Genomic DNA, 27,285 nt, shown 5'->3' on the forward strand with positions numbered 1-27,285 from the left:
TGAATCCGGCCCACCTGTCACAGATTGCAGAATTGCAACTCTTACCATTTACATACCCACCAATAGCGTCTAGGTTGTAAGACGTATGCGTTGCCGGCGATGGGCGAGGCATGGCAGAGTCTCTGACCAGAGAGTAGTATGTAATTAGTTGTTGCTTGTCGCGAGTCGGCGTCAGTCCGTGTTAGTAAGCATTAGTCTTGACTAGTATGCAGTAGCCTGTAGTAGACTTCTGTAGTCTTGAGTAGTCTGCTGTAGTCGACAGGAGTCGGCGCGTGCCTGCGCGTGTCGGCAGTCTGCTCTGGTCGGGACTTTGGAGGATGAGTATTATTGTAGAAGGTAAAGAAGCAGCCTTGCGCATATCTAGTAATGTATATAAACTGTCACTAATTTCTTTAAAAGAAATGCCCCAATAATAATTTTTATAATATAAAGTAATTTTTTAAGAAAAGCATTCATTTCAATTTAAAGAATATTTCCAATGCATGATCATTCCTTCCAAGAATCAGAAAAAATATAGGCCAGCATTGCACGAAGCTGTGCCGAAAATTTTTTACATAAGAGCAGATATATTTGCAGTTTTTGTTGAGGTAAGAATTTTTCCTTTTTTTTATTCAGAATACAGGGCCGAGGCGCAGCGCTGCTGTCGTCATAAAATTTACCAGGTTACTGAATTTTTTTTTATTATTTCCGGGCTTAGGAATAGAATTTTGTGGGTACATTAAATGTGAATGCATTTCTGCACAGAGATTATAAATGGGAGCCAATTTTGTTCAGAGGTAACAATAATTTAAAAAAATCATTTAATTATTATTTTTGTGCGGAGGTTACACTTGGTTCATGGTTCAATATAAATTATTTTGTGGGGAGGTTACAAGGTGTCTGAAGTTACACTAACATATCTTAAGAGTGCTTCACTCTTACTGTCAGGCACTGTATTTAGTCGTTCATCACCTGTCTCCTTAGCTTAAAGACGAACAAACTACTGCTACTCATTAAAAACTTTTGTAGAGCAAACATTTCCAGCTCCACACCTACCAAGAGCCCTGGCAGGCAGCGCACGTACCTGTATCGTCGGAGCGGGTAGCGACGGCGGGTACCCTCGTGTGCACGGTGAACGTGCTGGCCACCACACGTGTGCGGCGCAGGAAGCAGCCGGCAGGCACCTGCCACTGTCAACAACGCGAGTCACACCATCAGACAACAGACAGCTACAATGTGCAATCACTAGAACTAAATTACAAACTATTTCACTCCAGTCTCATTTCCTTTTCAGTATGAAACAATGTAACGATTTCGCGCAAGGTACGGTGGCCGCTGCACCGTGAACAGTTCTCGTCCAAAGCTGTGCGAGTTCATTCGTTTGGTCGGAAAGGGAGGCCGACAGTGTTCTGCCACCTTTCGCCCTGTCGGCGATGATAAAATCGCGGCGCACGCCCTGAAATCTTTTTCAAACTATTTTAGAGAAACTATTCCGTAAAAAAATCATTTTTGCGGAACTTACAGTTTTATTTGTCAAGTTCATGATGATGTGCCCATAATTTCGTTAATGGTCAGAGCTATTGTCATATTTACATGGAAGTAAGACACTGCCCGAAATTAGAAAAGGTTTCCAATGAACAATATGGTAGCTATGATCTAGCGTTTGTTGCATATTACATAATATGTTGCTGCGTATGAAATTTACCTAAAATGTCGAATTTTATCTTAGACGTAGGTGGAGGTCTCTATCTGTCACCAGTCTGGAGAAAATTGATCTGATGTAACAGACTCATTCGACATTCCGCCGCGCCAGCAATAAAATCAGAGTGGAATATCCACAACATTAATCATATTTGATGAAAAGTTTGAGATATCGAAATGAGATTTTGGAAAATGATAGCACGCAAAGAGGAGAGTATTAGCCATGTGGTTATTATGCAAAACTGCATTAGCTATCGTGTTATTCCACTAACTAATGATTTTTCCGACGAAAGAATGTAATTTTTGGGCCATCGACAGCTGGTGAAACGCTAAATGCCATGAGTTTTCGAACAACGTAAGTGATGACATTTCACATTTATTGTGCATCGAGGATGTATTTTTTCATAAGCTACTGACCTTACTTTTCCTCAGTTTCACAGTTAATAAATTTAATCAGCCACTGTTTCAGATTATTTTCGCAACTGCTTCTGCAAAACATGTTGGTGTGGTAATACTGTATAATCTCCGCTGTGTTTTGCCAAAGAAGTAAATTTTAACACGGGAGCAAGAGAAATGTGTAGATTTTACTCAAAATTCGCCACTCATTATGCTTCTCTAGAGATTACAAATGGTGTGAAGGCAAGCGAAAATAAATCGCTGCATTTTCAACGGATTCCTTTTTAGATACTAACTAAAGCACATGTGGCAGGTCATTTTGAATGGTCACCACATAAGTGCGGGTATAGAGGGGCTCCATTTAATAGTTACAAAGAATGTGAGCACAGGCTTCAGTTTAGAATGGCACTTCCCCTGCAGTGCTCGGCATTTCCCCTACAGCATCTACCCGAATCCCCACCACTACTGCTCTCCTCACATGTGCCCTGCCGAATGCGCATCTACCGGCCATAGTATTCTGTGTTGACTCTAATGTCGGCTCGCCTTCCTAGTGATAGCAAACGTCATACCGTCTGTGGGCGCGTCGTGATGATCTGTATGTTCTCCCTACATATTTGCAACATATATATATTGATAATCATTATGTATCTATTGTACATAGCTGAAAGTTCCTCATGAGAATAGCTGTACCCAAAAACACAAATGGCTTTGCTACATAATGTACCTCAACTTTTGTTGGTCGTAATCTGTGTACAGCACGGAATGTAACAGTCCGTTACAAGATCTCTCTAAGGTGTCTTGAGCATTATTTGACCTAAATCAGAATTTTTTATTTACTTTCAAAAGATTTATTGTAGAGCGTCCGGTAGAGCCCCGAAATTGTAACAGGAGATCCGTCACGCATTGGTTACAAGGAAATCAAATGGTTATTACTAAAGACCGGATTATATGGATCATAAAAACCTTAAAATATGCATGCAACTGTGCATGAATGAAAAGCGTCGAAATATGCAAAATCAAATAATGAAAAAACATAGTTGTAATTGTCATTCCACGCATTATATGTCAAAGTCGAAACTGTGCACATCAGTTACGAGGAAGAGTGCTGGGCACTCGAAAAATAGGTACACTGAGAACGCAGATATCGTTTTCTGAGTGCTCTCTGGTGGATGTTAGGAAGGGTGCCTTTCTGGGATTATTTTCTAAAAACTTGCAAAATGGCGACGCATATCATGTTTTATAATTGTTCCTTCTTTGCTACTGTTGTCGGTAACAAGCGGATGCGATGCGAGTGAATCGCAGCGAAACAATCGCTATGTACAAGACCAACTTTGTGGTATATCGCACGCTCAAGAACTCCATAATATTTTATTTGAAAAACGTCATACAATCTTGAAATTTTTTGAACAGCATTAACTTTTAATTAATACTATTTGATCAAAGCATAGTTTATTTTACATTTTTCTGATATTGTAAGCGTAAACGACCAAGTACTGTTCCAAATGTTTGGTAGTGAGATTGTGTCTTCGATCACTCGAAACATTTGTATAAGCAGAAAGGGACTGTATACATCAATTGAGGTAACTGGGGAGTATCTTAATTTAGGAGCTATGTTGGCACTTATTGTTTCTGGTAAAAGTTCACCTGTCTCCTTAATAAAAGTATCAGTTTGGCACAAGGGTTCAAAGCCTCGGTTATTCTTTAAAATGCTTTCAAACTTTTCTTTAAGTTTTCTTGGGAATACCTCCTGCAATGAGGAGTTCACTAGAATAATATTATTCATTAAGGAATAGATTCATTCAACGCCAAACCTTGAGTTCCCATATACCTGTAACAGTACTAATCACAGCAATGTCGTTTTTAATACTGGAATCATTAAAAGCTTCCTAGCACTGGCATACTGCCCAAGCCTCTGTACTATCGACGTCGTTTACTACCCCTCTAATGGCCTCGAAATGTTAACTGTAAAACAACTCAGCTTCGACCCACGTACAACGGCCACAAGTGTCTGTAGTTTCGTCAACTGAAATCCAGATAATGCTGTCCTTGAGTTCATTGCGTATTTCTTCCAGAACATTTACGTAAATCGTCGGTACGTAATTTTTACGCAATCTTGATATATCTGATGCTTGCGATGAATTCTTCTCAAAAATCCATGTTAAACGACCTTTTTGGTTACCTTTCGACAAATCCCTGCTACTGCAACTTGCTGTTGTCAGAAGTTGATTTTGAGGCCATTGCTTCTGCATTCCTGCGATATTAAGACTTGTCTTGACATGCTGGTCTATTTGAAACTTGCTTTTGAACGAAACGTTTTTCGCCCAAACTCGTCAATATAAAACAATTCCGCCATATGTAAATGTTCCAGGATGGTCAGCTATCCACGAAACGACGTTTCTTTTTTCGTGCGGAGGGGACTAACCGTGGGTGCGGGCGCAGGGGCATTGACTCTGTCTGCCTGTTCCTGTTCCTCTTCTGTAATGATTTCGCTAGGCAGTGGCATCTCGGTTCGCGATTGCACGCAGTTCTAGGTCGCAGTCAATCTGTGATACATCAAAACTAGATCGAGCTAGAGGCCAACCGTCTAAATTTTTAAAATATTGGATATGTAGAGCGAAAATATGCATGACCACTAGTTTTTAGTTAAAATATGCCATAACCGGTGAAAAGGAGACAAATATGCAAATGGACATCCAACTTGCAAATGCATATAATCCGGTCTCATGGAAACAAATTCAGGCTCGCAGTGGCGACATAACGTCACGTAGGATGCAGGTCACCATGTTGAAAATAAATGATAGTACTGCATAAAGGCTAGATTGATCGCTAACCAAAAATTCGTTCCTCAGAAATAGAGATACTTGATTGCTGGTAATATGGTGCGTTTCGGAATACCCCACCTCCAGATATCTCTTAAAAATGTTGAAGATACATGGAAATTTCAAAGCAGTCTGAGAATAGTGAAATACGGAATCAACTTCTCAGCTGTCCACACAAGGTGTTTCAGGTAGAAACATACCTAGGAGCAACATGCCGATGGTAGATGTAAAGGTTACAAGATGAGTATGTAACGTTCATATGCAGATAGTGACAAAATCTAAGGACGAAACTTAGACGTGGACATTCACGCAAGATAGCAGTATTTTAGCGATGATGGCACCATACTTCGTCAGAACTGACAATACAGTCCTAAAACTTAATTCATAACAATACATAGCCAAATTTACGTTTTAAAATTGTAACAGTGAGGAAGATTACAAAATATTTTCAGTTTAAACTAAGTTCAGTTAAGAATAAAGCCGCATGGCTGCCGTCAGAGTAAAAGTAAATGTGATGTCAGTTGTACAACTGTGAGTTGCTCTTGTATTTCATTCTGATTCTGTTTTTCAATTTACATATACAGTAAAACTCTCTGAAACGGAATGGCATGGGACTAAATTAATTTTCCAAATTGGACAAATTTACAGATTACACACAACACACTACGCTACTTAAAATTAGACAAATATCATGCACAAAAATATAATTTTGTAATTATGGAAGTAATTACGCACTTTTACTGCTGCACTGTTAATGTTCACTTACTGTATGGTACAACAGAACACCAGGCTATTACTCTAATTGTTACGTAATACGGCATGTATTTTTACTGCAACTTTAAATTCGTGTATCGTTGTACATATATTATTCCTGTATTCATTTGCTTTACATTTGGCTTGTTTCGCCACATATCTGAGAGGGAAACCTGTCTAAATTTGGGAGAATTTGTGTGTTTTGCAAATTGCATAACACAGTTTATGCATGCAGAAGCGTCTTAGGTAGTTTATTAATTTTTCTAGGGACATCATTTTCTTCTTCCTGTGTTTCCTCCTCACCGTCTTCTGTGTTTCAGAATTCTGTTAGACCTGTTACCAAAGTAAATGTGGATTAACTGGCAAAAAGTCATCACTTATAATGTAGTCACATGGACTAAAGAAGAAGTTTTTACATTTTAATTAATTCAGCAATTGCTGCTGCCTTGTCTTCAGTTTCAACGAGTACGGAAGTTAGGGAGTTAGGAAAAGCTCACCCTCAGATCCAGATCTGATGAAGCTCCTGGTTACAGTTTCCCCCAGGCTGTGGCTAAGCCATGTCTCCGCAATATCCTTTCTTTCAGGAGTGCTAGTTCTGCAAGTTTCGCAGGAGAGCTTCTGTAAAGTTTGGAAGGTAGGAGACGAGGTACTGGCAGAAGTAAAGCTGTGAGTACCGGGCGTGAGTCGTGCTTCGGTAGCTCAGTTGGTAGAGCACTTGCCCGCGAAAGGCAAAGGTCCCGAGTTCGAGTCTCGGTCGGGCACACAGTTTTAATCTGCCAGGAAGTTTCAGTTTCGCTTCTTATTTCTCTTACTGCCAAGCCAATCCAATTTACTACAACCGGGACAGGAATCGACCGTGCAGGAGGAGATGCACTTCCGGCTTCTTCAACGCAAGGAACTCGAGCCTGCATCAGTAATCACCTATAATGCGACTCGAATCAGAAAATCCGCTTACTCATGCGTTTTGTGAGGCTGATTGAACCTGGCGGGAACCAAGCTAATTTCACATTCGATAACTTGTCCTTCCGGTGGCAGGTTGCATTATCTAGGAAAAGTTGCCTTTTTTTTCATTGTGACGTTGAAAGAGACTAGCCACTCTTCCAAAAGACCACTCATCATCCTCGCCCTTTTATTGCCTCGCCATGTGATTGGAATATTCGTAAAACAGCGGGTTTTTCTCGCCTTTGCAATCACCAATGCCTTCTCCGTTTCACCTAGCATGTTTAGACATAGCAGAATAGTGAGTCTTTCCTTGCACCCTTTTCCGCCGATGCACTTTAACGTTGAATTGCTAGACATTTTGAAGGCAATGTGCCACGAAACAGTCCTGTTTCGTCGACAATAAACACTTCTTACCGGTCGTGATTCGCAATAAGGTTATGCAGTATTGCCTTCAATTCTGTTGCTACAATTTCCTGCACATCAGTTGCTTCGCCATACACTTCATTCCATGAGACTTCGTGCCTAGCTATGAAACTGTCCCGCCATCCAATAGATGCCTTAAACTCCGTATTCCGAAGCTCTTAACTTTCATATGCTACTTGGATCCAGACAAAGGTAACTTTTTGGTCCGCGAACATACGAACCCCTCCCACACTATCTCGTTGACTTATTCATTTCCAGTTCTCTATGTCCTTCTTTTCATTTGCCCGTTATGTTTCATTCACTCATCTTATCCATGTTTGTTGAAGTTTTATAAATTTGTGTTTTACCACATTTGGAACGCAACATTATTTCACGCACATAGAGTCCGTCTTTCTCACTCGCCTCGATTACCTTAATGTTATCTGTTATCCTACCGACACATACTTTATGTTCGACATCATTTTGTCACTTAAAATGCTACAAGTCAACTGAGACTGGCAGAAAATAATGCAGGAAGGGCATTTCTTTGGAATGCTTGACCTTGCCTGGAGAAACATTGTTTAACGGAACAACAATGACCTATTTCACATAACAGCATTGTCGAGGCTGTACAATCTTCGTTACCTTTCATAGAAGTGAATAAATCAGCTATATTGTGTTAGTTTTTTCCATATTATGCAATTAAGTCTTCCAATTTTCGCAAATTTGTATCGTTTGGCCAAATTTCGAAGTTCTACACGTTCCACTTTGATCAAGTTTTGCTGTATATTTAGCACTTTTACAGATATCTGAGGATGGCTAAGTAGGGGAAACACGTCATATTAGAAGAAATGAGGTCATTCTATTTTTGAAGCATCACGTTCTGATTAGCGACCAGTCCAGCCTTTACGCATTACTTCTGTTCATATTCGGCCTCCATCGCAGGCCTTCCTGGTTAACTGAACACGAAATGGTCGCAGAAAGCGACCTAGGACATAACACATATCTGGGACCTACAGGGGTACCAGTGGACATCAGAAGATGTTTTTTGTCACAGAAAACATACTGAAACGCGTCTGATATGCAGCACGATTGATCCATTATCTTAGCAAGTTATTTACTCTTTTTAACTTATTTTTTATTTATTTTAGTGTAGTGCATATAGCAACGCTTGAGGTTCTCGACACGTACGAGCCATACATCGCAATTCACGGCCAGACCGTACATCTCGAGGCTCTACCGGCGACGTTAACTGAGATTTAGCCGTGATTGTGCACTCGGGCTTACAGAATTCATCACGCCGGTCTAACAAGATGTTGCTAGGTACAAGCCGGGAGTGGTGGCCGAAATGCCAGGATAATTCTCCTGTCACCCATTCTGCGTCTCCGAAACAAAAGGAGTCTAAATCATAATCACACAAACCTGACTCATTTCAGTGTTTATGTATCTTTCTTTACTTCCTTTATTAATTCATTAAGTGTTTCTACTTACGAATACCAGGTTAGTAACATACATAGGAATAATAAAATACGGAAAAGAACTCGTATATTAACAGGGTACTTACGGGATAATGAATTGTATATATTTTCTTAGTTGTCGTCTTCCCGGGACATATCACCGTCTTTTTGTACGGTGGACGTAATCTCTGAAGAAAATAGACAATTCTCTCAGTGACTCTTAGAAAAATATCTATGCAATAAATACATAACTGCCAAAATCTTTATGAACTTACGTGAGCTGGTTTATTGATCTCGTCACCTGGAAATGAGGGAGAACCGATTGAGAATATAGTTCTATAAAAAGTTAATGTAGGAGCACATTTTAACCTTATAATTTAAAAGCAAATGAATCAAAGGGAAAAAGGATATAAGAAGAATTATAGAATGACTATCCAATTGTAGGAACACTATAATTCTACACGTCAATATCCTATCAGATACTACAGAGATGCTACACAATATGCCTCCTGTTGATGTCGAGGCCTGTCTTAGCTGTTGAAACGGACAATCATTCTCAGTACTAAGAAAGTTTGATTTACTTGTGCCATAATCTTTAATGAACTTATTTTTTCTCTAATCTCTCTCGAACAGTAAAGATAAACAAGAAGTATTTGTGAAAGAGATCTGACCATTGAGCGTGCGTACCTTTCACATGTATGGAGAAGTGACACTTGGCTTTGTTTCCAGCCGCATCCGTTGCCACGTAATTAATTTGATGCAAGCCCTTTGAGAACTTCTCGCCTGAACTCTGAAAATTCACCAATTACAATGAGTCAGTGATTTCTGTGCTTCTTTCATAAATATGGATAACAGCAGGTCAGATAGCCCAAGAAACTTACCTTGGATCTATATATGTTTTCAATGCCGACGTTGTCTTCAAACTCCGGTTCGGCCCATGAAACAGCCCTGTATAGCTCTCCAGGCCGCAGGAATACATCGAAAGACTGGGGGCAGGTCCTTACCACTGGGCTCTCCAAGTCTGCAACAGTGCATCAGCGCTAATTAGAAATTTTCTGCAGTCGGTAGTCTTTCAGATACTACCAGTGAGGTGATGCTCAGTTATTTCTGAGAAAGTCTTGCAAGGGAGGTTAGTAGGAACTGAAACGAAACTTCAGAACTTCATTCCTCGCACTACGTATCCTTTCGTATAGGATGCTTGTCTCAAAAATCACACCCTGTTTTCTGTCATGATGTGGGTTATATTTGTATACTACCGACCTTGTCTGCAGACAATACCACTTTAGGGTAAATCTTCTGCTGTGCGACCACGTCTAAATACGCTTACGTAGCAACTCAAACGGTCCCGATGGGGTTTGTTACTCTCGCTCAGCGAGATAGCGCTGAGGTAAGACACTGGACTTTCGGATGATGTCGGTTAAAAACCTCAGCATCCAGATTCAAGTTTTGCTTGTGATTTTCCTAAATGTCTTATGGCGGTATCTGGGATGATTCCTCTGAAATGTCACGGCCGACTTAGTTCCTCATCCTGCATCCAATTCGATCTTCTGATCCGCCTCTGTTCACCTCGTCATCAAAGCGACGTAAAACCCTAATCTTCCTTCCTTGCTTTTAGCATGGTTCCTGTGAATCAGATATTTCATCATTGTGCGTTTTCGTTATCATATATCTCTACATATGATGTGATGCCGATCACAAAATTGCTCCAATAAATTCAAATACCAACCCTTGTTTATTACCAGTATTATTGCTGTTTCTGAGATGCACACCACACTTACCAACTTCGCGTGTTTATGCGTGCGTGTGTGTTCATCATTCTTTGTTGCATGCTGGTTCTCAGTGGCTCCTGAGCCAAATTCTTGAAGGAGGCGCTGTTCGATAGTGTTCACAGTCCTTTTGCACCTACTGCAACCCTCTCCATTATTCGCATGTAATCACATCGATATGTTGCTTCAAAGCAAAGACAGAGACAGTGGGAAAGACAGAGCATGAGGAATTGCGCGGTGTGTAGGGAGGGTAATGATTACGAGAGGAAAGGCTTAAGGGCGAATAGAAATGGACGAGGAGAGAGGACCTCTGATGTGGAGTTGGATAGGTAGAGAAGTGTTAAAGTTGGTAGAAGGGATAAATACCGGAGAAGATCTCTGTGTCTGGGGAGGGAGCTGATTGAAGATGCATTGAGATAGGATGTGCAGTGTGTATAGGTGCACGGATCGATGGATGTGTTCGAGAAAATGCAGTAGCATACCAGTGTTGGTGATCAGAGGAGACACATGAGGTTATCGGAATCTAGTATTCTGAGAAGGAGGACATTAGTGTTTAACGTCCTGTTGGCAACCAGTGTCATTAGAGGTGGAGCACATGCTCGGATTAGGGGAGGATGGGGAAGAAAATCGCCTATGCCCTTTCAAAGGAACTATTCCAGAATTTGTCTGAAGCGATTTAGAGAAATCATGGGAAACCTAAATCAGAATGGCCAGAAGTGGGTTTGAACTGTAAATCTCCCGAATGTGAGTCAAATGTGCTAACCACTGCACCACTTCGGATACTTTAGGAGCTGTGGAGGTGTTCTACGTGGGTGTGGAGGGTGAGGATTCGCTAACATGGTAGAGGATCCATGTGGAGGAAGGTAAATGGATGCTAAAAGTGGTATCGAGTGCATGGTTTTTGATGATTTGGAGGGACTTATAGAACTTTTATGGGGCAAAGATCCATGTTACATCCGCATAGGAGGATGGGTCGGATCAGTGTTTTGTAGATGTGGTGAATAATGGAGGGGTGTAATCCCCAAGTTCAGCCTGTTCATAATTTTAGTCTATTGTCAGGTATCTGATGGATGGTTAGTAGACGAGTTTACCACATTTGTTGCTGGTCAAAGGTTAGTCCAATATACTACAGTGTGTTTGTTAACTGGATAAGATAGTCATAAACGGTAAGGTAGAGGTCATGGAGGTGGAAGTTGTGGGTCGTTCGTCCTATAAATATTGCTTGAGTTTTGGAGAGGTTGATCTAGCCATTAGTTACAGACAGGCGGCAACTGATTGAGGAGCATTTGGAAAGATGGTTGGGATAACCAGAGCATAGAGAAGAGTGCAGGGAATGTGGTGACATCAGCATACTGAATGAGGTGGACTGAGGAGTTGGTTTTGGCATATCAATTTTGTAGAGGACATGAAAGACAGAAGAGATGTTGGAGCCTTGGGTCAATCTGCATTGGGATATATATTAGAGGAGTTGGTATTGTTAATAGTGACAAAGGAGTGGGAGTAGATAGAAAGGATGCAGTAAGGTGGACATAGTTAACTGGAAGTGCGTTGGTCTGGAGTTTAAAGGAAGACTAGAATGCTATCCATGGTTGTAGGCTTTTCCTAGATCGAGGGAGACAAAAAAAGCTGATTTATAGGAATTGTGTTCGTGGGGTAGGAGATGGGTCAGGTGCAGGAACTGGTCGTCAGATGAGAAATTGTGATGGAAGCCCACTGGTTAACATGAAGGAGGTGGTGTTAGTTCAGGCGTTGAGGGATGCCTCGGGAGAGGATGGATTCATAGATCTTCCTAAGCCATGAGATAAGGCAGTCTGGGCAGTGAGAGGAGGTGTCAACAACATGTTTCTGTGGTTTCAGGGAAAGTGGGATTTTGGCTTTTTCCATTGTTGAACATAGTAACCAGTGGAGGGGGTAAGGGTGGCTCAAAACGGGAGGAGGCATTCTTTAAGATGTTGATAAGTAATTCATTTGTGGCTGGGGGAACTGCTGCATTTTTTGTGGAGTACTCATTTTATATTGTGAACTTAGATTGGTGTATTTAACGTTGTTTGTAGTTAGATTGTTCAAGTACTGGAAGCTGGAAGCCAGGGGCAGGGCTGCTGTATTTGCATGTTAGTGGATGGCAGGGAAAAGTGACTAATCAAAATGTAGGTCATTATGTTTGGAAAATATGTCAGATAGGTAGGATGTGCAATGGTTAGCATTGCTCAGGTTTCAGGTAAGAGATGGTTATTGTGGAGCAGTGGGTAGTGAGGTAATAGGATGTTACCAGTGAGTTGATGGACGCTTTCCAATACTTGGAAGAGTTAAAGAGGATTGTGGTGTTGAGTCTGGTGCATGTCTAATGCCAGTCAAATTGTTCAAATGGATCTGAGCACTATGGGACTTAACAGCTATGGTCATCAGTCCCCTAGAACTTAGTACTTAAACCTAACTAACCTAAGAACATCACACAACACCCAGTCATCACGAGGCAGAGAAAATCCCTGACGCCGCCGGGAATCGAACCCGGGAACCCGGGCGTGGGAAGCGAGAACACTACCGCACGACCACGAGCTGCGGACAATGCCAGTCCCAGCATTTCTTTATATTTATTAAATTCCTGATATGATAGTATTCGCTGGTGGGTTGTGAGCGTATCTCGGTCACAAGTCTGCAAGAAAAAGCAATGCTTGCGATGGAACTCTTGGAGGAGTAATAGGGCTAGAGCAGGGGTGAAGGGGTGAGGGGGGCATTGAGGAGATGTGGGCCTGATAGGAATGTGGGCGGATATAGATCTGACAAGGTCAGCTGCTGGAAGGATGTGGCATGTGGGATATAACAAGCTGATGGAATGTCCAGTGTTGGATTCCATTCTGGGTTTCTATGGATCCACGATAGGCATTCCAGTTGTTGTATTAGAAGTCTTGGGTAACTCTGGGATGGAGACTGGAATGGAGGTGATGTTGCGTGTAGAAGAATGTGAGGAATACAGGAAGGGTGTCACTTCCACTCAGATTGAGGACTTCTGTAGTGAGACATCCAAGGAGACTGGGTGATTTATGATGACATCAAGGGTGGTGTTGCTTTCAGGATGTATGTGGTGTGGGATGGGTACAACGTCACTCGCTGGGGATCTGAAAATTGACGAAATCACTGGAGTTCTGTGGAGGACTTACTATGGACACTGACATCAGCAGCAATAATAAAGGTGCAAAAGTATGATCTATGTGAGTGTGGAAGTCATAAGTGATGGGGTGTTTATGTTGGATGTAGATTGTGGCACAGGTAATGGTTAGGCATTGGAAGAAGATGGTATGGATAAGATATTTGGTAGGAATATGTATAGATATGTTCTTGTGGTGGCTGATTGCATCTCCACCTCTGGGTGTGGGAAGGGGGTCATCTGTGTGTTGGAGTATATAAGGGGAGATTTGGATGGTGTGATAAAGGTATGGACGCTGTGTTGGGCTTTGTCTTGCATGTGGCACTCGGCGAAGATTTAGGTTCAGCGTGCACTCCGTCACTATTAAATTGTAGTCTATTTTGTTGACTGAACTGTTAACCAATGTGTTCATGAAATGCTTATTCATTTTTATTACACTGTAATGCACCCATTTGCTCAGCTGATTGGGCAGTAGTGTTAAAAATGGTTCAAATGGCTCTGAGCACTATGGGGCTTAACATCTGAGGTCATCAGTCCCCTAGACGTAGAAATACCTAAACCTAACTAACCTAAGGACAGCACACACATCCATGCCCTAGACGTCCGCAGCTCGTGGTCGTGCGGTAAGCGTTCTCGCTTCCCGCGCCCGGGTTCCCGGGTTCGATTCCCGGTGGGGTCAGGGATTTTCTCTGCCTCGTGATGACTGGGTGTTCTGTGATGTCCTTAGGTTAGTTAGGTTTAAGTAGTTCTAGGGGACTGATGACCATAGATGTTAAGTCCCATAGTGCTCAGAGCCATTTTTGCCATGCCCTAGGCAGGATTGGAACCTCCCACCGTAGCAGCAGCGTGGTTCCGGAGTGAAGCGCCTAGAACCGCTCTGTCACAACGGCCGGCGGTAGTGTTAATCCTTGTGTCACTAACTTAGTTTATTTTAATGACGTGACACACAGGCGGACGACACAAGAAGCTGCCGAAAGTTGTACTTGGGCCAGATGTGAGAGATCAGGCACCAGTTTACTGAAAATATGCCCCCGAATTGTTATTTGTACAGCTGAGGTCATGAGGCTTTACCCTGTTAGAGGGTTTCCCCAATGGCCAGTTGGATGATTGTTCAAGTACCAATGTTTGCAATAGAAGCAATGTTTGCAGTGGACAGTTTTAATATGGTGAGCTGGTCAAAATAAATGTTCAGTGAAAGGGCTCAGTGGCTTACTGTTCAAGGATCCCGATATCCTATCCAGCGTGTTCAATGGTTAACCGATTCCTACCCTTAGCCTATGGTATTCCTTTTCCAACATCATGTCCTTGTAAAATATGAGCTTGTCTCATTTAATTTGCACTCTACTGTACATAAAATAACGTATTGTACACAGCGCAGTATCCCAAAACAATTTCTGCAAAAATGTTGTCAAAAGTGCTCCACTTCATATGAGGAACAAGTGATTAATTTGGTGTAGAAGAGTTGATTCGTTTAACGACTCGTTAAAAAATGTTTACGTCACTTGCTTCAAATCCGGTAAATCTTACAAATTTATGAAACTTATCTTAAGACTATTTTAAAACCATATGCGGATGATAACACATTGTATCTGACGTTGGATTCCTGGGGTAGACGAAGTAATATCGTCATGTATGACAACATGTTTACACAGCTGACGAGAGACAACCGACTTCCACGGTAGAAGTAATACCGCCAAACTGCACACCTATGTGCTAGCCACATAACATTTATTTTTATAACCAACAACTTTAATTTGAGGCTTCAGGATTACCGTCTGCTTCTAAAAGCCCAGCAGAAATTGCGCAACTGGATGAATACTGTAACGATTGACAGCATAATTCATGATCAAATTTCAGTACTGATTTTTCCGGGAATGGCATCTTATACGTCGTATACATAAAAATTAATTCCAGAAAAACAAATATTTTAAAACGTAAACCAAGTCTGTTTTCCGCCGAATCTTCGCAGGGGACGATGTAATTATGCGAATATTGTATTCATTAGATACTCTTAGTGCCATGATTGTATCTGTCTCGAATGTTTATTTGGGAAGTAAATTGTATGTAGTTGTTCGAAAGAAATGGAGGACATGCAACAGAGTGATTGAAAGAGCCATTATAAAGCACCCTGGATTAAAGTTTTGGTTCTTTATTAATTTAACTCGTTTTAGAAATTTATTTTCTTACCTTGTTATTTTTTCTTATTCATTTATTTACTTTAGTAACCACCTTTCTCATATCAATTACGAAACGTAAAAAACGTAAATGAAAAAAACTTCATCATCGTAAAGAAGCACAGAGTTTATCTTACTTGATATAAGTTTTACTTCTTCCTCGGTTGAGGACAGTGTCAATGGTCATCACAAATCGTTTAACTCGCATGAGAAACCGAATCAGCCTATGCAACACACAAATAAGTAATCAACTGAAAACTGGACTTTTCCTAAATTGTAATCAACTTCGGTTTGTTACCGTGCGCTTTCAGAAAAATTTGTGTACGTGCCACAACTGTAACAAAATGTTTCGGGTAAGAAGTCCTTTTTTAAAACAGTCACAATGGGATAATCTAGGCTAGAAATATGCATACGTAGACAACAAATTAAAATATTACGCTTACAGAAAATGTTTCTGGGAGATTTACCCTGCTCGTAAGGCAAATTCCAAATCTGGAAAATCCTCTTATTAATGCTACCTGAAGTGAACCGAGAAATCAACTACAGCCAGAACTATCAATTTAGGGGAGGAAATTAAGCATTTTGTGCTACCCTGTTTTATTGATTCTGAGAGATAATCCCATGATTCAATAACTGTGGGATGTAATTACTGCAGTGGTCAGATCTTGATTCCGCTATCTGCTCTATAGGAACATAAAAATGTTATACTTTCGGGTGTAAGAAACTTACGTTATGAGTTTCCTTTGAATGGGATATACACGAAGAAAATCAAGAAGACACGACGAACAGAAACTAAACTAGCTGAATTGGTCTGCTGGAATAAAAACGCAACATGACTGGCAAGAGTACTGATGCCAAATTTTACACGTGAAATCATGAAAGATCTGCATAAAATAATTCGAAATTGCCTTATTTACGCCGCCCAAAGTGGCCGAGCGGTTCTAGGCACTACAGTCTGGAACCGCGTGACCACTACGGTCGCAGGTTCGAATCCTGCCTCCGGCGTGGATGTGTGTGATGTCCTTAGGTTAGTTGGGTTTAAGTAGTTCTAAGTTCTAGGGGACTGATGACCTCAGAAGTTAAGTCCCATAGTGTTCAGAGCCATTTTTTTGCCTTATTTACGTAACTGACTGTTACAACTGGCAAGAGTACTGTTGCCGATATCTTATCACTGGAACATATATGTAAGCGACAAATACTTCTCATTTGAAGAGGAAATGCGTACCAGTAATTAATGTACAAGATTAAAACTTATCAACTGGAAACTTGCAGCGTACTCACGGAAGCATCCGTTTTGTTATTCACTTCTGATGCAATTCTAAATTCAATCACTAATTTTGTCTCTCAATTGTCTTAAGCGGTTTTAGTGCAGTCAATGTCTGGGCAAATGTCTGTCGAATGCAAGGCTTGGCGACTTTGTTCACAAGACTCCGACAGTGATAAACGCATCGGTCTCACACGGGTACTCACCTTGGACGTGTATCTTGACGGTGCAGCTCGCTGTCGTGTTGTCCATTGGGTTTCTGGCGATGAAAGTTACCTCTGAGGTGCCTGGACCCAGCTGCGTTTCCAGCTGCTTGCCCCAAGGAGGCACAGAATCAATGTACCTGCAGGGAACCACATAAGAGACTTTAATGTCCTGTTGTTTTTGAGAACTGGATTACAGTACATGCATAGTGTGAGGAACAAAGATTTAAAACAAATTTTCGTTTTATTCTTCGTTTCCTATCGAAAACATAATCATATTACATTAAGTGAGAAGAGGAGGGACCCAAAGATATGAACATATCTCATGTCGTGCTCATGAATATGATTCAATGAAGATAGCAAAATATGAGAGCTATTTTGTTTTCAACATCCGATGAACCTTGCACAGAAGTGTGGCGCAGTGTCTCCATTACGCCCGTCTATCGCGTCACGTCACTCTTTCCAGTGCTGAGTGCTGAGTGAACACACAAGAATTCCTACAAAAATAGTCTTCCGCCAAGTGTGAATTGCGTGCTGTAATTCTATTTCTTCATGCTGAGATGTTCCGCCTGATTTCATGCAGCCCACATAACATAACTGCCTTTTGTCACAGTAGTGCAGGAACTTTGAAGCACGATTTAGAGACGTTCATAATGCAGGCAGGCAGGGAAGGAAGCAAATGAGAACCGATGATCTTGTTTAGCGAGTAGATAAGCTGAGTCGAGAAAATCCTATCCAATGGCTACTCAGAACAAGCAAAGAGGAGTGTTGACATCATGCTTGCCCTTCTTCATGATAACGCTCGGCCGCACGCAGCAGCTGCAACAAAGACGTTCCTGCAGTGTTTGATCACCCGCCATAAAACTCGCAACTTGGCTCTCTCTCATTTTCAACTCTCTGCTCCCATGAACTGCTCGTCAGCTCTGGAGACAGCATGTCGGTACATACAGCGAGCTTCAGAGCAGCGTAGGGAATTGGCGAACAGCATAGGCGGCAGCCATCTGTGACGAGGGTATTTGGAAGTTGGTTAGTCGTAGCGACGACTTCGTAGAGGAATAGCTTGAATGTGTAGCTAAATTTTGTAAAAATTTTTTCGTGTTCACTGTTGTCTGAATTTCGCGATCAATCGTACCTTGAAATAAAGATAGCCCTCGTACTCTGTTTTTTAACAGTGAAAGTTCGAGATTGCGAGCAAAGAAGTTAAGCTGAACAATGTCTTTAGTTAGCGTTGTCTAGTGAACGCCTGCTAATCCAAAATATATACCAATGATCATTATTTTTAATGAATTCTGGAGTCTGGTTCTATTAAAGCTGCCGACATTTTGGTTACTGAACGCTCAAATAATTTTACTTCGAAAATTATTTCATCGTAATTTGCTTTATTGTCAAATATGATAAGATCGTTGAAAGCTTAATATTATGAGAGTAAGTTCCTAGACGCAATAAAATATTTTTTCTTTTCTTTAACTAAAGCCTGACGATTAGGAATGAGAATAGCTTGTGCATAAAATGTTGAGTGGGATGAACATATCAAAGTCAATGTACAGATTAAAGTTTGTACCAGGTTACCATAGTTTCCGCTGATCGAAAAAAAGACCACAAATTGAAACATAAATCGAAAATGACATTCAATTAAACAATTCTGTCGTACGGATAGCGAAGTAAGAAAACCGCAAAAGAGTACGGCCTCGATGTTCACACCACTCAAATACAAATGGATCGTAGTCATTAATACAAAAAAAGGAGGACGGCGTGTGATGTTAACAGCGGACATCTGTGTCGATCAAAACTGTATTTCTACTGTGCTCTTCCCTTCCTATAACATGGCCTTTAGTTTGATTACCTTGTAGAACACTTCTGCATATTCTTTCCACCTTCCAGACTTCCCTTCTTTGCTCATTACTGACTTATCATCTGAGCTCTCCGTGTTCATACAGTTGCTTCAGTTCCTTCCAAAGGTCTCTTTAACCTTCCTGGAAGCGATATCCATCTTTACCCTAGTTATACATGCTTCTACAGATTTGGCATTTGTCATCTTAGACATTTTTCACTTTCAACAAGTCTCATTTTCAGACATCTGTATTCCCTTTCGAATGTTTCATTTTCTGCATTTTTATACTTTATCCTGTGTTATCGAAGGACATGTATTAGGCCGCTTCGTTTTACCTGTCTGATTCTGTGCTGCCTTCACTATTTCACCTCTCAAAGCTATTTATCCGTCTCCTACTCATCTACTCTATTCCCTTCCCCATTTTCAAATGTTGCCTTGCTCTCCCTAAGAATGTCTCAATAACGTCAGTTTATTTCATCTTTATCAAGTTCCCGTCTCCTCAATTTCTTACTTTGCTGCAATTTTTACCTTACAGTTCATAATCAATAAAATATGGTAACTGTCCACATATGCCTCTTGGCAACGTCTTATAGTTTAAAGCCTGGGCTCGAAATCTCTGCCCGAAACCCTCTAGGACTCTTACATGTGTACAGCCTTCTTACATGATTCTTAATCCTATTGTTTGCTATGATTAAACCACGCTCGGTGAATACTCTACTAGGTGGGTTCGCATTCCTTTACCCTAGACCATCTACTCCTGCTACTTTTCCTTTTTCCTGCCATCGAATTCCAGTACCCAACCAGAACTAAATTTTCCTCTTTGTTAACTATCTGAATGATCTCTTTCATTTCGTCATACATTCTTTCAGTCTCTTCAGCAACTGCGAAGCCGTATGGCAATCAAATTCGTGGCCGTCGTGGTTACGATAATGGGTTCATCATGCTGTTCATAGTAACTTAAGCGCATTCCTATTTCGTTATTCAATATTAAACCTACTCTTGGATTACCCCTTTTTGGTTTTGTATTTATAATAAGGGTATTTGTAATAACACCACTAAATACAACATAGAATAAGTGCTATTCATTTCCAAAATGAATAGTGTCATAAACTACTTGCAATGCACAAACTGATGTAAGTGCGAACACTGCTGAATAGTGATGTTGATGATATTCCGTTTGTGCAGAGCTCATCTGCGCGGTTACCCGCGTCCGGACATATTCCCAATCGTTTCACTGTGCAGTCTCTCCACTTTCTAGAATGATGAGGGCAACACGAACACTCATTCCCCAAGTGGAGAAAATATCACATACAGTCGGTAATCGAACCCGGGACCCCGTGATTCAGAGGCAGCAACGCTTGCCACTAAACCAGGAACGGTGGACTGCTTAATATTGTCTACTGCTCGAGAACTGAAACATTCCTGCAGAATTTGGGTGTTAGATGATATTATAACAGGTATGTCATTAAAATACACCGAACTGGATGAACTGTGAAACCCTTTCAAACTACAAGTTCCATACACGTAACTTCAGACAGTTTTGAAAGAATTTATTATCACATCAAGAGAGGCCACGAGTATGAACCGAGCTCTGGCTTGAAATATTACTTGCTCTTATCCTCCTGTAATTGTTGCATTACTCACAAGAGAGGTTATGATAAAAGCTTAAAAACATTTAATGAGAAGGAAATATTAATTTCATATTCAAATTCAATAGTAGGAAACACTGATGGTCAAAAAGTTATTGCACGGACTGGATATTACGAATCAGTTCTCTAGCACTAATTTACGAAATAATGTTGATCGTAACTTAAGGTATTATAAATCTTACTCTCAGGATAAGACAATGATCAAAAACGTACTACAGAATGTAATATTATCATCGAACTGATAAATGAACTACATTAGAATGTTTATTCTTAAATAAATTAAAAACTGACTATAATATGTTTCAGATAAACATTAAAAAAAAGAAGTACTTGTTACTTAAAGAGCTGTACTGATCTGATTACTTCTGCACAAGAATAGAAAATATTGACAAGGAACGTAGCAGACTCACCTCCACCAGTCCATGTTAGATTTCGGCTGCTGAATACGAACTCGGACAGAGCTCTCATTTGGAGGTAAGTCAATTCTGACGTCATTTTGGCATTGAATGAAAGGTGCTGGCGCGTCAGAAGCTGTGAAACAAAGTTCTTCGTATTTTACTGGAAATTAGTGTACACAGAAGAAAAATGTCAACAGCTGCATGAGTCTCGATTAATAATGATAGCCACTCAAATTATTTTCCACGTATTGTCTACAACAATTACGTATAAGGCGTCAGCTCTAACACAAAGAAATAAAATATGAACACAAAGACAATCTTTCGTTTTTCCATTGAGTCTTCGAACGAAAATGCCTCTTGCTCATACACTTAATATGATGCAGCATTACTGCCTTTCAACGCAGATCAAATATTATGCAGTTTATGAGCAGATAAAGTTAATGGACGCCAAGTTGCTTCGTCTTGCGGATTCTCTCATGTGTTTCAAGTAGTCATTTAGGTTTCTGTCATGCCTTATGTTGTGGCTATCTGTTATCCTGTCCATCATTGCTCCTGCTCATTCGTCCACCTCGCCTTCCCCGTCGCCCCCCTGCCCCGCACCATACCGGCATGGGCCTCCCACCATCATATTGTCTGCCTACTTTAGTATCCTCACGCAGTTCCTAATGTGCTGTACAATGCCGGATTACTGCATCAAGATGCATTCATCCTCGCAGTTATGTGTGTGGTCCGTTAAACAGCCATCTTATACGACGTCTAGCTGAAAACAGACATTTTAGTTATCTCTTTTGAAATATTCACCGAGGGAAATATATTTGTCGAAAGGGGACAGAATCGTCCGCCTTCCGCCGCAACGCGCTTGTTGATGTCTTCCTTAACCTAGCTCACTTACCCCCAATTATCTGAAGTCGTCTGTTAGCGTAGTGACTTGACGCCTATTACAGCAAGGCAATCTTCTGCTACTGTAGTTTCTTTATGTCCCACCTTCTTGTGTCTCTCTTTTCAACACAACTGGCACACATCGTCAATTTTCTATCATTTTTCTTGCGTTTGTTACTGTAGATGTTCTCTGTGCTACCCCTCTGGCAGTATAACAGTCGTAGAATTTTGTTATATTTGTAGGTAACTCTCCAAGACACAGGCTCTCTTTCTTTCTACCAGCAGCTTAATTACGTCGAATTTGTTTTCATATGATATAAAAGAAACTTTATATGGTTAACGATGTTTTTTCATCAGATTTTAGTAATTTTTTGTTTATGATATAAACCATTTCATGTTAATTCCATTTCCGATAACGAGATATCAATTGTACTCTGTGTACTGGGTTTTTATTAATAGTATGTGCACATTACTTTTAAAATGTCGGCCACTTTGTAGTCTTAGTCTCCCAATTCGTAGTATTTAACGCAAACAATGTGTCAGCGACAAAGTCACTGAATCCTACGCTCAAACAGTATTTAAGTGGAGCAGCAACCAAAACGCCAGTGCCCAATTGCACCATTTTCTGTTCTGCATTTTCTTCATAGCTGTATTGTTGCAGAAAATACCACAATATCACTCGTTAACATGTAACAGACCGTACAGCTCAATTACAAAGAACAGGTCCTCATGCAAATCGTAGTGTGTGTAAGTAAACCACTAGCTGTTTGAATTTAAGCTCTTTGGCATTTCCTTTTACTGGTTATGATTAGTTTGTTGTGACGTATTTCTTAAGAGCATGAAGTGACAATTTTTTTCAGAGAGCTTCTTTTTTAAACCAGCAAGTGTAAGAGAAACTGTAAAGTTACTGCAGAATAAGAAATTAATTGCACACTGTGTTTCCGTTATTTTGATACTAACACTCAGAGATGATGATGCAGTATAAATGTGTAAACCGGAGGTAGTGAATTTCTATTAGAAAACAGCGTAGTCGAAAGTTATATATGAATATGTAAAAATTTCATATGTGTCGTTGAAATGTTGACGATAATATAGGATAAATCGAAATACATACTTTTCTGAAATTATTTTTGTTAGTTCCACAACTTGGACAAATTGTTACATTAAGAGCAATCGTTCTGCGTGACGCACGCCAGCTCCGACGAAGGCATGACATCGTCAGAAAAACCCTGCCGTGACCCGTGGATCCAGGAGAGCCTCTTCAGTCTCGATCGTAGTGTTGCAATTGATGGTGGTCGACCACCGCCTCTTCTTTGGGCAGCATTGCCTGTGTTTCAGAACACTCCGAGGCACATGAAACAACGCTGCGAGCATTTCCCCACTGACTTTTCCGAGTGTGAAGTCACCGTTTGATGTCTCCGGGACCTGTTGTAGTGAACACCAACACCTCAGCTCACAGTAAATGCTCTCTGACTGACACACGCTGTCTTTTCCCATTCCTTCAGCTGCCTCGTGTTGTAGCGCGAGCCCCATTTGGCACTGTATTCACTCTGATCTCACGCCATGTTGCGTCCTGCTTCCTGGGCTCGACTGACGGACCTCTGGCAACGTGCTACCACAGTTCCATTCACTTTCACCAAATAGATAATTTTTTATGGTACTTTATCTTTCTGATCCTTAAGGTTCACAATGCTGTGTTTTGCACTGGAGCGTGTCACCACCTAGATAGCTTTCTAATTTAGGTCCAACAAGAGGGGAGACATCACGTGGATTTTTTTTAAGAATGCGTCCTCCGCATAATTGACAAAATAACACTAGCGAGGCGGCGGTTTGTCCTCCCCCTCCGGTCTCGTCGCTGTGGCCGTGTACGTACCCCTGAGCTCGCGCACGCATGTGGGCTGCGCGCCTTCCCAGACGCCGGCGGGCGCGCAGCGCAGCACGCTGGTGCCCAGGTGTCGGTAGCCTGGCCCGCAGCGCACGTGGCACTCGGCGCCCGCGGCGTAGCGCGCGCCCGGACCGCTGGGCAGCCCCGGACACCGCACCTCGCCGCCCAGGGGCGCCGGCGGAGGGCCGCACACCGCCTCTGCCGGACACACACACAGCACAGTACAGTACAGTGCAAGATGCACTTGACCACCACCTGTGGCTTCTGCGGCGGCCTAAAAAGACGTTCTCTAATGAAAAGATTTGGGCGTATCAGGATCAAAGTTGTTCACTGACGTGTTTGCTTTTCCTTTTCGTCTATACCAAGGCGTTTCTGTGTAAAACAGTAAACCTCCCGCCCCCAGTTCTTCAATCTTATAAAAGAAAAGCACATCGAAGGAGTTACACGAATTGGACGGAAATCGATGGATGTGATGTGCATGTACAAACAAACAAATTATTAGAAGTTCAGAAAAGTTGGAAGACGTATTAAAGAGAAATACTTGACAAATTGAGCAAGTAAATAACGAGTTGGTCCACCCCTGGTCCTCCTGCATTCGGCTCGGCGTTCTTTGACAGAGTCGTTGGATGTCCTCCCTAAGGATCCCGTGCCAGGTTCTTTCCAACCAGCGGGCTAGACCGTCATCATCCCGACCTGGTTCGAGGACCCTGATAACAATGCTCCAAACGTTGTCGCTTGAGGAGAGACTCGACGACCTTGCTGGCCAATACAGGGTGTTACAAAAAGGTACGGCCAAACTTTCAGGAAACATTCCTCACACACAAATAAAGAAAAGATGTTATGTGGACATGTGTCCGGAAACGCTTAATTTCCATGTTAGAGCTCATTTTAGTTTCGTCAGTATGTACTGTACTTCCTCGATTCACCACCAGTTGGCCCAATTGAAGGAAGGTAATGTTGACTTCGGTGCTTGTGTTGACATGCGACTCATTGCCCTACAGTACTAGCATCAAGCACATCAGTACCTGGCATCAACAGGTTAGTGTTCATCACGAATATGGTTTTGCAGTCAGTGCAATTTTTACAAATGCGGAGTTGGCAGATGCCCATTTGATGTATGGATTAGCACGGAGCAATAACCGTGGCACAGTACGTTTGTATCGAGACAGATTTCCAGAACGAAGGTGTCCCGACAGGAAGACGTTCGAAGCAATTGATTGGCGTCTTAGGGTGCACGGAACATTCCTGCCTATGACTCGCGATTGGGGAAGACCGAGAAAGACGAGGGCACCTGCAATGGACGAAGCAATTCTTCGTGCAGTTGACGATAACCCTAATGTCAGCGTCAGAGAAGTTGCTGCTGTACAAGGTAACGTTGACCACGTCACTGTATGGAGAGTGCTACGGGAGAACCAGTTGTTTCCGTACCATGCAGGCACTATCAGCAGCTGATTGGCCTCCACGAGTACACTTTTGCGAATGGTTCATCCAACAATGTGTCAATCCTCATTTCAGTGCAAGTGTTCTCTTCACGGATGAGGCTTCATTCCAACGTGATCAAATTGTAAATTTTCAAAATCAACATGTGTGGGCTGACGAGAATCCGCACGTAGTTGTGCAATCACGTCATCAACACAGATTTTCTGTGAACGATTGGACAGGCATTGTTGGTGATGTCTTGATTGGGCCCCACGTTCTTCCACCTACGCTCAATGGAGCACATTATCATGATTTCGTACGGGATACTCTACCTGTGCTGCTAGAACATGTGCCTTTACAAGTACGACACAACATGGAGCTCCTGCACATTTCAGTCGAAGTGTTCGTACGCTTCTCAACAACAGATTCGGTGACCGATGGATTGGTAGAGGCGGACCAATTCCACGGCCTCCACGCTCTCCTGACCTCAACACTCTTGACTTTCATTTATGGGGGCATTTGAAAGCTCTTGTCTACGCAACCCCGGTACCAAATGTAGAGACTCTTCGTGCTCGTATTGTGGACGGCTGTGATACAATACGCCATTCTCTAGTGCTGCATCAGCGCATCAGGGATTCCATGCGGCGGAGGGTGGATGCATGTATCCTCGCTTTTGAAAATTTCCTGTGACAAAGTGTTTGAAGTCACGCTTGTACGTTCTGTTGCTGTGTGTTTCTATTCCATGATCAATGTGATTTGAAGAGAAGTAATAAAATGAGCTCTAACATGGAAAGTAAGCGTTTCCGGACAGATGTCCACATAACATAGTTTCTTTCTTTGTGTGTGAGGAATGTTTCCTGAAAGTTTGGCCGTACCTTTTTGTAACACTCTGTATAGGATTTGTCAAGCACGAACACGTGGTAGAAACTCTTACCCTGTCGGGGTGGGTAAGGACGTCGTGCCAGATTCTTTCCAACCAGCGCACTAGACCGTCATTGTCCCGACCTGACCTCAGCAGTTGAGTCCCATAGTGCTCAGAGCCATTTGCACCATTTGGAACTTGCCATGAAGGGCAAAAAACGGGGTGCAGAATTCGTCCACATACTACCGGCTAGGGTGGCCGAGCGGTTCTAGCCGCTTCAGTCTGGAACCGCCCGACTGCTACGGTCGCAGGTTCAAATCCTGCCTCGGGCATGGATGTGTGTGATGTCCTTAGGTTAGTTAGGTTTAAGTAGTACTAAGTTTTAGGGGACTGATGACCTCAGATGTTAAGTCCCATAGTGCTCAGAGCCATTTCGTCCACATACCGATGTGCTGTTAGGGTGCCGCGGATGACAACCAAAGCGATTCTGCTATGAAATGAAGCGGCACCCCAGACTTTCACTCCTGGTGGTTGGGCCTTAAGGCGGGCGACAGTCAGTGTGGTATGACACGGCTATCGGAGGTGCCTGCTGACAAGTCTTCGCTGACAGTCGGGGTCAGTTCGAAGGAGAACTCATCACTAAAGACTATTCCACACCAGTTAATGAGACTCCAGACCTAATGTGCCCGACACAACTACAAACGGGCTTTTTGGTATACAAAGATGAACGGCACTAGGCGCAAGAGGTCTTTGTGACCACTGAAACAACAGTTGCACGTCGGATCGATTATAATTATGGATCCGCGGCCATGATTGTCTCTCTCGCGATTTCCTGGTCCTCACGTTCTGTCGTCTCCACAGATCGACCGTTTCCTTCTTGACGCTGTATACGGCCATGGTTCTGAGAGCCGTAGTTACTGCCCAATTGACTACATGGAATGAAATTCAGGAAACGTTATACATTAGTATCGTCACGTCCCCTGTTTATTATACTCACCAGCTGCGCGGTAGCATTACGCTGCACCGTCAGCCAGTCATCCATCGCCTGCCAAAGTTTACAATGTTACATTTACCGTCAACAGCTGCATGAGTATCAATTTGTGACCAATTAGAAAAATCCTATGTTGTGCATCCTTTTTCTTTGTGTAAGAGCGTAAATAACATAATTTGACTTACTGAAGGTATTCAGTATAGTAATGTGTAGAAAATTTAGGGATATGCTCGGTGCCAAATTTAGTACTCACAGCAGACGGCCATCTCTACGCATGTAAAATGACTCTATTCAAGGTGGGCACCGCATGGAATTTGGCGTGCGTGGCACATACTGGTATGTCGTTCCACGGTCTTTAACTCTGTCATAT

General features: G+C 42.0%; 1 protein-coding gene across 1 annotated transcript in view; it reads right to left on the reverse strand.

The window, feature by feature from the left end:
- Window positions 1–27,285, reverse strand: part of LOC126106674 (fibrillin-2-like) — a 174,949-nt gene that overhangs the window by 25,400 nt on the left and 122,264 nt on the right. Inside the window, exons 12-19 of the mRNA XM_049913079.1 lie at window positions 23,632–23,841; window positions 20,892–21,012; window positions 17,005–17,141; window positions 9,331–9,470; window positions 9,137–9,239; window positions 8,725–8,750; window positions 8,557–8,637; window positions 1,064–1,169 (exon numbers count right to left, since the gene is read on the reverse strand). Of these exons, the coding sequence (XP_049769036.1) occupies window positions 1,064–1,169; window positions 8,557–8,637; window positions 8,725–8,750; window positions 9,137–9,239; window positions 9,331–9,470; window positions 17,005–17,141; window positions 20,892–21,012; window positions 23,632–23,841 (924 nt within the window). The remainder of the gene's footprint in view (window positions 1–1,063; window positions 1,170–8,556; window positions 8,638–8,724; window positions 8,751–9,136; window positions 9,240–9,330; window positions 9,471–17,004; window positions 17,142–20,891; window positions 21,013–23,631; window positions 23,842–27,285) is intronic.

This window comes from Schistocerca cancellata, chromosome 1, assembly GCF_023864275.1.
Source record: "Schistocerca cancellata isolate TAMUIC-IGC-003103 chromosome 1, iqSchCanc2.1, whole genome shotgun sequence".
Taxonomy (NCBI): Eukaryota; Metazoa; Arthropoda; class Insecta; order Orthoptera; family Acrididae; genus Schistocerca; species Schistocerca cancellata.